General features: G+C 41.5%; 1 protein-coding gene across 2 annotated transcripts; it reads left to right on the top strand.

Annotated features, from left to right (window-relative positions):
- The first annotated feature begins 4,519 nt into the window (after positions 1-4,519).
- On the top strand, positions 4,520-13,053 carry fosl2 (FOS like 2, AP-1 transcription factor subunit). 2 transcript variants are annotated; one of them, XM_063908379.1, is made up of 4 exons: positions 4,520-5,169; positions 7,531-7,785; positions 8,625-8,732; positions 10,373-13,053. In XM_063908379.1, exons 1-4 carry the CDS (start codon positions 5,041-5,043, stop codon positions 10,940-10,942), a joined length of 1,062 nt encoding a protein of 353 aa, XP_063764449.1. In that variant the 5' UTR covers positions 4,520-5,040; the 3' UTR covers positions 10,943-13,053. The 2 variants fall into 2 exon arrangements, with proteins under 2 accessions (XP_063764449.1, XP_063764450.1); XM_063908380.1 differs by lacking the exon at positions 4,520-5,169 and adding an exon at positions 5,201-5,223.

The following is a 13,053-nucleotide window of genomic DNA, read 5'->3' on the forward strand; positions in this document are numbered from 1 at the left end:
CACTGCAATTCCTGCACCTCTCTCCTTGCTGTCCAGCAAACAATTCTAGGAAAGGATTTGTTTGTCTGAAATGTGTCTCAGTAATTGAAACGACTGAAAAGCATCACTTTAAGAAGAGATTCAGCACCAGCAGTGTTGATGTTTTTTAAGTTACAACACCTAAACCACACCTCAGCCCCGCAGGAAGTAAGCAGAAAGTCCTACCAACTATTCTGAAAGATTTATATATAGGTGGAGCCTCTTGAAGTAATTATTCGTCTGCAAACCGCATATTTAGCCTCAAGCATATAACCCGTTATGGAATCTGCAGACCTGCAATTCTTGTGACAATGAACCACAGAAAACAAAGTCACTGTTTTGCAAGTGACAAGCAAGACTTGATTCTTTGTGTCCTTGTGTCAAGTCCAGGGTCCAGTCCCTATAAACGGGTCATAATGAGCTCGTTTTTGCATTCAATTTGTTCTCTGTCTTACGTACATAAACACATTTTTAAGTAGGATTTTTGACCAAGTGATGCTCAGTCACGTAACATTGGTTGTGTATAGTTGTCTCTCTGCAAGTCTCTCAATTGGATGATTTTCGGATTGTTTCAAATGAAGTGGATCAACTTGGATCAACTAAGTGTCAACTTGAAGGAATAGGGATAACCTTGGATTATTCAGGAAAAGAAGGGAAGTCATGAAGAATTGATTCGAGTCATGGGTGTTAAAGTCAAAATTTAGTCACATATCTTTTTATGATTTTGTCTAGTCTAATATGTGAAAGATACCCCCTGCCCGGCCCACAATGCTCATCAAGTTCATGTCCCTGATGTTACTCGAGTCCACAGTTTTGGTCATTAGTTCTCCAACTCTTGTAATCTTCATCCTTTCCCAGTTGAAACACTGAATAATCGCATTTGCGTTAATTATTTGCTTTTGCATAAGGAATTCAAGCAGCCAGAGGATGTTGACATAAATGTGTGTGCTTGTCTGAATATGCAGTCCGGATACACTGCATGTGAACCAGAGGAAGATGCTGAGGAACAGCTGCAGTGCTGCCTGCATACCTGAATGTGATTGGCCTCATTGGAGGATAATACAGCCAATGAATTCATATTCTTCTCTCCACAATCCCACACTCCAGAGGTCAAGAGCGATCAAATTATCCCTCTGTGCTGTTGTGTTTGACTGCTTTACATGAGTCACCAAGGCAACCAGTAGATTAAATCACTGAAGGATGGTTACTTTAATTCACAGGAGCTGTCTGTTATAGTCTCCAGACTCTTGAAAAAAAAAAGCTATCTCCTTGCACAGTGGGCATGCCGATGAAACTGCTGATTGGGTTTCTATTTAAAAAGTCTTGAACACAGGTTTGCCTCTGTATTGTCAGAGGAAACAGAGCCATATGGGATTGGGTTTGTTTATTCTCAACAGTGTGGGAAAAATAAAAGGGCCAGTGTTTGTAACTTCCTGTACCATGTAGTGGACTTTTAGCAGACATGCATTGTTGCTTCTCTGCTGTGTTGCATCATAATACCTTATGGAAACTGTGTTAAAGCACCTCTAGCATCACAATGAATCCCACTGTCAGTCACACTGAGAGTTCATTAACCAACTGTCTGTGCTCTGAGTCAGCACTTCGCTGCCTGCGTGTGTCCTGCGCACCTGAGCTGTGAGATTAGCCACGCTGATCATGTCGAGCTTTATTATCCAGGTTAACGTATTACAACATGACAGCTGAGTGACGCTAAGGGGGAGGAAGCAATGAAAGGCAAGGGCAAGAAACAAGGAAAAAATAACCTGTAAAATTGTCAAAAGAAAACACGATGATTATTGTGAACTCTGAAAAAGCTGACTCAGACAGTCTCTGTTCCACTGACTTTTTCCCTGCTTATTATTTTGACTCAAAAAGACAGCGATTGGTGCAGTTTAGGGTTATGGTTTATTTTTGTTTAATTGCATTCAAAAAACTTTGGTGAAGAAGAGCTGTTTCTACCTCCGTTAACATTTCTGAAGACTAAATCATTTTTTACATAATAAATCAAATATGTAATAATAACAGTGACATGGTTTTCATATATTATACAAACAAAACAATTGATCAATTCACAAAGAAAATAATCAGCAGATTATTGGACAATTGAAAAAGATCATTGAGCTCTACTTCAACTGGCATCACAGTAAAATCCTGGCTTTACATTCATGTTTAAGTTATAATAATATTATGTATACATTAATAATCACTGCCCTTAATAAGGTCATCTTCCTGATCATGTTTTTGTACATTCATTGAACAAATTGTATTTCTAAAAGAGTATTTTTACTGTTTAATATTAGCACTTATTTACAAAATCTGAATATCCCCCCCCCCTCCATGATGGAAGTGAGTGAAAACTCAGTGAGTGAAAACTCACTTCCATCATGGGGGGGAGGGGGGGGTATTCATTATTATGTGTTGTAATGTGTTGTACTTTTTCAGGCAAGGTCTTTCATTATATATATATATTTTAAATGTATTCAACAAAATGCTGCTTACAGATCTTTACCATGTGTCACCAAACCTTTTTTTTTTTTTTTTTTTATTAATATAGATATCTTTTTTATATTACTCTCGACCAATGTCTTTGACTGCCTTTTATAACCTGCCCTTCAAATGTTGCAGACGGGTACTTGAATGCAGCATTAGGGCCATCGACTCAGCTTACGTCACGGACACCTGTAGCGCGTCTGGTCAGCCTCAGCCTCTCAGTCCATAAGATCCTCTGCTAGTATATTCTACATGAGCTGATTCCTTCTGGTGTGTGATGAGTGGCTCACGACCTGCAGATCATCCGAGGTCAGCCCCTCTCAGGTTTTTAATAAGCCACTGAATCTGTCATTAACCATCAACATCCGTGAGACGAATGACAAATTGGAGCATCACCATCTGACTGACAGGCATCACTTAACGCTGTGTGTTCCAATGTGTGCGTGATATCTCATTATGTACTTAAAAAACTAAATTGGACTCATATGGGAACAGAACCTGTCGCAGTGCCATATCTTGCTTTCCCCAAATTGACGCCGATGGGCGCATCTCAAATGATATTACGGCATTAATTATAGGACTATGGCAGATTAGATTTCCCCCAAGCTATTTAGATGAAACTGTGTCGCTTAGCAACACCGTCGCGGGTGAAAAGCGTGTGTCGTTGGCTCCATGATAAACATTAATCATTAATTAATATCATTCAAATAGTTGAACATCTGGGTGCTTTCAGAAGCTTCTCCACACATATCAAAGGTCAAAAGGCAGCGAAAATGACACCCACTTTGGAAAGGGTGACATATTGGAGGAACTGGAGTTTACCTAGAGTATAATTGACGTGGTCACCTCAGAACCCCCCTTACCCCGCAGATTGTTTCCCTTCGACACAACTTCCCCCTGCTGTAACTTTTTGATGGAGCGACTCTTTCTGGCTCACAGCTTTAGGAAAGCTCAGTGTAACCAATACAGATTAAAATAGGAACCATGGTAGATTGGATTATGCTTAATACGCCATTTCATATCGTGTGTCACATTCCGGGCGCCGTGCCCTTGTTTATACGCTGCGTCCGAGTTACAATTAGCCCACATTTCACTGAGATTCCTTTGAAGCTGTTATTATTATTATTATTATTATTATTATTATTATTATTATTATTATTATTATTGTTGTTGTTGTTGTAATAATATTAATATAGATCTTAGCAGTCGGCCACATTAATTTGACCATCTGCATGGTCTTGCTGCCATCCTTTTGCAAGCTCTCCAATTGACGCACAAAAACACACAGACGCAATATTGTGCAGAAATTGTGCATGTCCAATCATCACTGGTCTTTATTCACAGGGACGGATATAAGGCGTTGGATGTTGAGCTTGCCAGACTTAAAAGAGGAGAAATAACGGAAAATACTGTCTGCTCTTAGAAGGAATAATATGGTGAGGACAAATATCGATTACTGACGCAAATAACGTTTGCCTTTACTGCTTTAAACTTACTAAGTGCACGTGTTTGTTGAGACTTCAAATAACTGTGCGTCCACGTGCTCATTATCCTCACATTTAAAGCTTTAAAATCATGTTTTTGTGTCTCATTCATCAGTAACCGGACAGAGCGTTTAGAGCTCCGGAGTCCGAAGTGCAGCGCGCAAGGGGAGGGAATCCCTCCAGTGTCTGACGCTTTCTTTACCAAGGAAACCCACACGCGCTCTCTGACGCAACTGTCCATTTTAGGAAACATGCGTCAATGGACCGAAGCAAGTCAGACAAACAGTGAACTCCGCAGCAGGCACTGACGTTCGAAACGAAAAAATAAACCTCCCTGCAAATATCCGAGATACTTTTCCCGCATCCCTCTCCTCCTTTATATCTCCAGTGAGCTCCGCGCGAGGCACGCTCACAGCGGATCTTTTCTTTTTCACTGCCTTATCCGGACACGGTCCCTCCCCGCGCGCAAATCGCAACGCCCAGGCAGTGACGTAGGCTCTTTCGTTGGTGTTGAAAAGCCGTTGCAGTTCTTCATAGTGCCATTGAAGTGAGTCATCTGTAGGAAGTGTGGTGAAAAGGAAAAGAGACAAAAAAAAAGTTAGAACTGTTCCGTGAACAGCACAGAGCTCAGATAGAGAGTAGCGAAGTATTCCGCAGATAAGACAGGCAACAGGGTTGAAAGCGACTGTTAACCTGAGTGAGTCACTCTTAACTACAGGCTCACTTGTCTCAACTGGATTTGACTTATAGGTTCAAGTTTGCGCACCTGAGAGGCTCTATAGTGTAGTTTACCTGAAAAAATAAAAAGCATATTAGAAACAGGAAGCACAGGTGAAAATATTTATTCTAAATAGCAATATCTGAACGATGTTTTAGGTGAGTTTAGAGGAGCACTTATTTCAAACTATTCTCTGGATATCCCAAATTAACAACAAGTCAGAGGATTCTTTTTTTCTTCTGGTGGTGCGTTTTTTCTGCGAGGATTTAAAAAAAAGGGGGGGGTTTCAGATTCAAACAGTCTGCTGAAATCTTCCCTCCTCCCTGGATCATGTACCAGGACTACTCCGGGAACTACGACACGTCGTCCCGCGGCAGCAGCACCTCTCCGGCCCAGCAGGAGTCCTTCACGAGCGGCAGCAGCACGATCGGCAGTCCGATCTCTACCTCAAGCTACCAGGTACCAGCAGGAAACCCTGCGACATGACCTGCCTAGCCTTTAATGCAATGTAAAGTACGATACAGCTTAGAATATCCTACAGGTTGTATGTCAATTTGTTGTTTTCCGCGTTAATACATTTTAATTGCATACTCTTTGGTGGGGTGGAGGGGTGTGTGTGTGTGTGTGTGTGGGGGGGGGGGGGGGGGTTGGTTATGAACCCAATACCATCGGTGACTCAACAAATGCAACACCAGATGAATTCACAAGTATTTTTCTCTCATTATCTTTGAAATCCACCTTATCTAAACACTACCGGGTGGTGCACGTTTGGTTAAACATATAATGTGCGCACTGCCATGGCGCGCAACAAATGGCACAGAAATGCTGATTTTGCTCAAATACATGTTATTTCCTTTATCGTGTGTAAACACGACTTAGAAACATAAAGGTAACATCCACAGACGTGATTTGCACATTGAATAGAATGTGATTTCCTTGCATCTCTCATGTCCGTGCGTAAAACTGTCATTTTTGGAATTTTTGCGCGTTGGAAACTGCATTTTACGCACATTATAGTAATGACAATTCCTGTAGAACTTGCCATACCCTAAGCTATTTACACAGCAATTTAATGGGTAAAGATGGAGCCTTAACTGGGGAAAGCAACAGGCGAGTACTGCCACATACAGGCATTGACACAAGGGTGATGGTCCATTTTGGAAAGCAACAAAGACGTGTGCAAAATGTGTTGAGTTGACATTGGTTGCAGATTTTTTTTTTTTTTGGACTCTCAGAAAATACATTGTTTATTTTAGACCGGTCTCGCTGCACATGGCCAAGACCGGGAGCGCAGGGCAATCAAAAGCCTACATTTCTGAAGAGAAAAAATGAAAACGCATTGGTGAGATACAGCTTACATACTGATATTGTACTGTATCTGTGCCGGTGTGACGCTATGAGGACGCCGTGCCCATATTTCCATACATATTTGGTTATAAATCCGGGAAGAGGAGGTCGCTTCCTCGCAGACAACTCTTGCGTAGAGAGCACTTCTGTGGAAAAACTTCGTCAGGCTCACGCAACATTTTACGGTCAACGACTTTTGGCCCCTATCCATCAGTGCTCCGGTTCCCTGTAATCTCACACTAGCTGTCTGTTTCCCATTAAAGCAGGCACGAACATGACCTCTTTATTAAGACATCAAAACAAATTCAGATTTTATTAGACCAATATATCGTGTCAGATCAGGAGTTATAAACTGAGTCTTCCCTATAATGACTCAAATGGAATGTTCCCTCACACTGTACTGCATACAATGTATCACTTTAGGTTTTAATGGGATTTTATAAATAGGTTTTTTGCCCTTATTGTGTAGGTTAACTCGCCAAAAGATTCCGCTCTCATAACTCTGGCTAAGTGTCTGACTTTACAGCTGCCCCCCCCCCCCCCTTACGGGAACTCACCGCGTTCCTCATGTGCTTAACAAATCCCATACACAATGAGTCACCAGATAAACAAAGTTCCAATGGACTGCCGGGATATCCGACGGATAGTCGGGAATAACGGGGATGTGGAGACGTGCGTAATTTGCGCACACAGGCAGGGAGGCAGTCCTTTTGTTTTTGGACTCTTAAGGCATGAAATAACATGATCTGACATTATATTGGTGATTATTACTACAGATAGCTAACACATGCATATGAATTTTAGATAATTTTCATCTTTTAGGAGGATTTTATCCATAATTAAAGGGGTTATTGCCAAAGTTATTATCTTTTCTTAAGTCAAAAACAGTTTGGTTTTAGACATGCCCAAAACCAAGCGAATCTCCCTTTATATATTATTTTTAGTTGACTCAAAAGCTGATCCCAACATTTAAATTATAACTATTTAATCTGATTTTATATTCAGTAAATTCCATCAGGAAAATATCTCCATCTGGACACCCAAGTAAAATGCCTCCATATTGACCCATTACATAATGTAGTCCACAGTAACATGTATATTCACATGCCACTCCAGACGTGTGTAGCACTTGCACTGATTCGTCTCATGTTATAGTAAAGTGAGATGCAGCGGACACCTTGGGCTTTCCCACATGATTCACAGCATGTGTCACTGTTCCACTCCAGGGGTTACGAATGCAGTGCTTTGCCCATGTGGATTGAATCATTACTACCAGCTCGTAATGTGGAAATTGTGTAAATTTGATAATGGTGGGTGGTGTGTGTGTCTGCGATTGTGCTGTTGGCAGAACGATGCAGGGCTCTTACACAGAAACTAAGATGCTTATGAGATTATGCGTTGACTCCTACTGGAAAACCTCCTTAAATGTGTTCGTGCTCATCACATTTGTCTCTTTTTTCTGCTCCTTTCCAGAAGTACAGGGTCGACATGCCCGGCTCTAACAGTGCCTTCATCCCCACCATCAATGCAATCACCACCAGCCAGGACCTGCAGTGGATGGTGCAGCCCACCGTCATCACCTCCATGTCCAACCCATACTCCCGCTCCCACCCTTACGGCCATCACCTACCCAATGGCCCGGGGCTGCTGGGACACAACACGCTGGCCCGGCCCGGGGTCATCCGCTCCATCGGGGACGCCAGGGGCCGACGCAAGAGAGACGAACAGGTGAGGGACCAGGGATGATGAAATGGGGGTCACAAGCCTGCAAAGAGACCATTACAGGGGAATTGTTTGGTCTCAACAAATATACTTGTTTTTATAAAACTACATTTTCCATGAAGGCTTTGTCTAAAAATAAACCAAATTACCATTATCTTTCTATGATTCCCATGTCTATATGCATTATAGACACACTATAATTTGCTCAAGGCATTGAATAATATAATTATACATGCTCATATATATGTATATTCAACATTCATAACCGTTTATAAACCATTTGAATGACTTATAAGGTCAATATCATAATCTTTGATATCTCCTCGTCCTTTATTTGCAAGGCATCGTAGTGTCTGATACTTTTCATAATTATTCCACATAGTATATTTTATACATTTTAATATAATTAAAAGTTATTTTAGCTGTTAATTCTTTGCTTTAAGGGAAAAAGTTCCCCACATTATAATAATAGTATAATATAACAACTATGGATAATAACATTTAATGAGTGACCAGCAATTGTAAAGGTTATGATACTTTACAATAAGTCTTTATAAAATACTATATAATATGTCATCATTATTCTTGTAAAAGTATGAGTGCTTATCTATACAGTACTACAAATATAATGCATCATAGACATGGCTGTCATAGAAATTCCTTTTTAATGTTTATTCATCATTGAGTTTATTTATGAGGCCAGTAAATTCTAGATCATTGTATCATTACTGTCCTCAGTCAGCTCCTGTTTATACTGCTGCTCTCCGCTTCATATTGATCATGTGCGTGCATGCCTGTCAAACAGCTTATTTTACCTGCCGTGTTCCTTCTGCTCCTGCCCACAGCTCACCCCGGAGGAAGAGGAGAAACGGAGAGTGAGGCGTGAGAGAAATAAGTTAGCTGCCGCCAAATGCCGCAACCGCAGACGGGAGCTCACAGAGATGCTGCAAGGGGTGAGCAAAACAAGCGCATCACATCAGACTGGGTTGCAGTTAATCATCCACATTCTGAAGCTAATTAATTAGCATTCTTCCTGTTATGGTGCCAAATCTGCCATGCGTATAGTTGACTTTTAAATAAAAAAGACTTTTTTTTTTACACAGAGAAACAAAAAGAAGTCACATGAGTGCAGAAGTCTGGAAGGGGTCCAGACTTTTTTTTTCTGATTAGTGATTGATCACCACACCTAAATTTACCACCTTGCATTACTGGTTTGACTCCGGCTGTGTCTCTGACAGGCGATGAAAAGCTTTTTGTCTCAGTTCGCTGCAGACAGAGGTAGGGCTGTCTCGCAGAATCTAAATGGACTCATTAGCCGAATTACAGTGAGGTTAAGCTTGTCAGGCCTTAAAAACCCCCAGGAAAGGAATTTGCTGTAGGCAGCTGTCTGCATGAATGAAGGACGTTTTGTAAAAAGGGGCCAATTGCTTGTCTCACAATCCTACATAGAGACATGCTGCGTGCACAAACAGCCATTGCTCTGAGGAAAAAAAGCCTTTCCGTCCTCACACGGATGTTTAAAATAAAATTCCCAATAAGGAAGTGTCGCTTCCAAGTGAAAAAAAAAGCAGTATTCATAAGCTGTCGCCTCTTTGATTTACTGATATCCTTTATTTGAGAGTGTTGTACAGGCTCCTTGCAAACACTTCCTCATACCTTTGCCCATGAGTCAAAGTTCTCAGACAACATGTCAGCTAGTCTTTATCTGCCAAATGGCTTTTATGGGATCTGTCTTTGTCTTGTTCCATGACACATTAATGACACGCTACTGATGCAGATTATATCTCCAAGACGCAAACAATGCACAGTCATTATGGGAAACTCAAATTCCAGCAGAAGGCTTCCAGATTAAGTGTCTAAATGGTCCATGACAAGCTGTTGATTTAGCTTTTTTGTGTGAGTGAGTGAAACTCTAGCAAACAAACAGTGCCCTCTTTCGGTGCTTTGGAGAAACACTCGTAAATCTAACTGCATTGTTGTTAGGAAACATTTTGTGCAGCCTTGATCACAATGTATTGGCATTAAATCACTAAACACTCGTAAAAAACTTTGTAATATTCGTTTAGATCATCTTAAAACTAGTGCCAGAATAAAGGGCCAAGGCAAAGTCTGACCCCTAAAGCCAGATATATAAACGTGTAAACATTGCACATTTTTAAATAAGTGGTAGTTGTTGTTGTTGTTGTTGTTGTTGTTGTTGTTGTTGCTTGTGACATTTTTATTTAAATAAGTGATTGTCCTAAATTCCCTCTGATTACAGCCTGGGTAAAACCTAAAAATAATATTATTAATCAAACGCTATACATCATACTCTCAGACTGTTTAGCAGAGTATATAGTTTTAACAGTGAAGCTAGGAATTTAAAGTGAAAACAATGGAATAAAACCATTTTTGGAGTCCCATTTATCTTCTTAATATTTATTTATTGAGATCATTTTTGGGATATTTAAGGAGAAAAAGGGTCAGACTGATGTTGATAAAGGGTTACCAAAAGAACAGTCTAGCCTAGGGAATATATCTACACTAATGATACAAAACAAACCTGCTCAAATTTTGTGTAAATACTCAACCATATGTCCTCTTCTCCTCACAGGAAACTGAGAAGCTGGAGGAGGAGAAAGCCGACTTGCAGAAGGAGATCGAAAGCCTGCAGAAGGAGAAGGACAAGCTGGAGTTCATGCTGGTCGCCCACAACCCCGTGTGCAAGGTCCCCATCGACGATCGCCACCCGTCTTCGGGGCACCAGCAGCACTCGCAGCACTCACAGCACCAGCAGTGCGCCCCCCTCCCGCTGACCATGCGCCCCAACATGGGCCCCCGGGCTCAGATAAACCACGTGGTAGTGAAGCAGGAGCCGGTAGATGGTGACCATGTGGACAAGCCCCAACGCTCCGTCATCAAGCCCATCTGCCTGGGCGGAGGCATCGTCAGCGGAGGCATGTACTGCACAGATGGAGACAGCCTGAACACGCCGGTAGTGGGGGCGTCCACCCCGGCCGCCACGCCCAACGCCCCCAGCCTCATATTCACCTACCCAAGCATGCTGGAGCCCGAGAGCCCCTCGCCCTCCTCCGAGTCCTGCTCCAAGGCCCACCGGCGGAGCAGCAGCAGCGGGGATCAGTCCTCAGACTCCCTCAACTCCCCCACCCTCCTGGCCCTCTGAGCCGGGGTTTTGCTTGGCACAGCTGAGAAACAAACACTGTGGCTGACGGCAACATGAGGATCAACTGCCGCCCCTCCTCCCCCTTTTCAGTGTCTTTTAAAGACCTATAAGCACATTCAAAAGTCCAGACCAAGATGACCATGTGAGCCGTTCTCCACAGGGAGTCCCACAAGGGCTACGCCATGTGTTTCTTCTTTTTCTGCTTCACTGTAAAAAAGAAATATATTCGTAAAGAGTGTGTGCATCAACCCCTTAAAAGTGTCATCTCTTCGCCATTTCAACTCCAGAGTGTCGACTTGTTTACTGGGAAGAAGAAACTAAAGAAGGACATGCCTAAATCTTGGAATTGTGAGAGCGCATTCTTAATATATTTTTTTGAAGATGTTTAAAAAGCCATGTGGCCGACACTTGCACTCTGCCAAGACGAATCAATAAATCACTAAACGAGGTCAGCGTTCCACTGGAATTTCTACTTGAGGAGAGAAAGAGACTTCCTCCTTTTCCATTTAGATTTGTGCGTTCGTAACTTGGACCTTGATTCAGGAATCACTACTTAGAGTGTGTACACATTTCTGATGCTATTTCCATCTTTTTAATTGTATTTATGGCCTGTGCTGATAACATTTTACAAAGTGTTTTGTTGAGACATTGTCCTCTCCTTAATCTGCCTGTAGAAAAGCAAAACGGCCAGCCACACGGTGGCCAAAGCCCTCCTCAGTGTTGCAAAGGATACGAGCCAACTTTCAATCAATGAACAGTTCTTCAATACTCTATACCTTCTATTTGCCATGGTGGCTTGACTTTACAGTACTATTGGTGTGCTTTTCCTCAGTGATTCTGTACCTGAACTTTAGAACCTGTTTATGACAAAGTGTATGTGATTTACATTGATGTCAGGGATATCTCATGTGTAGTAGAACCCCATCGTGAAGAACGTTACACATTGTGTCACATCGAGAACGTCTTGTCGCTCAAAAGTCTGAACGAACCCCTCCCTCGCTGGATTGTTTCTGACCTTCTTTCTGTGTTTCTCTAAATAAAAGGTCTTACCTATTTTTCAACACCGCCTCTCAGGGCAGGTCAGGTTTCAAAAAGCCAAAAAAGGTTTGTTTGATACGTCCTGTAATTCGTCCGTCTTTGTCTGAAAGGAGGGTTTTTTGCTCAAATCGAAAAGAGCCACTGTGGTCTAGACTGTCGCCAGCTGCCAATGATGTCAACCCTGTTTATACTGTGTTTGTAAATCTGTCACTTTTAGTAAAGAAATGATGTTTAAATTTAAGTCAGATGTGCTGATTTACGGGTGTACGAACATATGCCAACATCGAGGTACTCTGTGGAGACTTAGTGGGAGTCGTGTTAGCTTTAAACAAAAGGGCCAGACGCGGTTCACTTTTTGAAAAAAAGGAAGGGAAAAATAGGAAAACTCTTTTTACAGCTGGCCTGGGATGAAAGAGGGGACACCTTTGAAGTTCTTTGAAGCACTTCTTTTTCATTTGTTTTTATTAATGTGTGTATCTTAAAGGGATGAGGGTTTTCAATACTGTGCACTGAGAAGGACGCAACAGCGATATTTGGAATTTTTTTGTGTTTACTTCAAACATTCCTAATCAATTTAATGTCGGGTCAAACGGGGGTGTCATGTTTTCAATTTAGTTTTCAGAGGAGTAAAAATTGTGGTTGGAAGAATTTTGTGCTGGATGCAGAAAACGGACTTTGCAATTCAATACAAGCTGCTGCTACTTGGGAAAGATCAGCTGTTTATCTTTTTGAAGGGTTTGACATCGCACGGATGAAATGTGGAATCTTAGTTCCTTTACGACGACTAAAAGAGGTGAAAAGATAACCAAAAACATTACTGTGGGCAAGTCTGATAATGTCTGTACGTCGAAATATTCTGGAGCCCCTGGACACACATAGGAAAGCCATTGACTGTAGATCTGCTGTACATGTTATCTACTGTCTGTCGCCTGTTTTCAACTTCTATTACTTCTTTTCCAAATGCTTTAATTGTTCAAAATGATTCAAAATCGATTAAAAAAAACAGCAATATGTATAGCAGTGTTTGTTAATTTAAATGAATAATAATAAAAAATAATAATTTTCAACCTGAA

The sequence above is a fragment of the Eleginops maclovinus genome, chromosome 19, assembly GCF_036324505.1.
Source record: "Eleginops maclovinus isolate JMC-PN-2008 ecotype Puerto Natales chromosome 19, JC_Emac_rtc_rv5, whole genome shotgun sequence".
NCBI classification, from domain to species: domain Eukaryota; kingdom Metazoa; phylum Chordata; class Actinopteri; order Perciformes; family Eleginopidae; genus Eleginops; species Eleginops maclovinus.

Excerpts from the sequence above, each read along its gene's own strand:
- fosl2 (XM_063908379.1), top strand. The coding sequence starts at position 5,041 with ATGTACCAGGACTACTCCGGGAACTACGACACGTCGTCCCGCGGCAGC. Across the intron at positions 5,170-7,530 it reads TCTCTACCTCAAGCTACCAG|AAGTACAGGGTCGACATGCC; the intron begins GTACCAGCAGGA and ends GCTCCTTTCCAG. Across the intron at positions 7,786-8,624 it reads GACGCAAGAGAGACGAACAG|CTCACCCCGGAGGAAGAGGA; the intron begins GTGAGGGACCAG and ends TCCTGCCCACAG.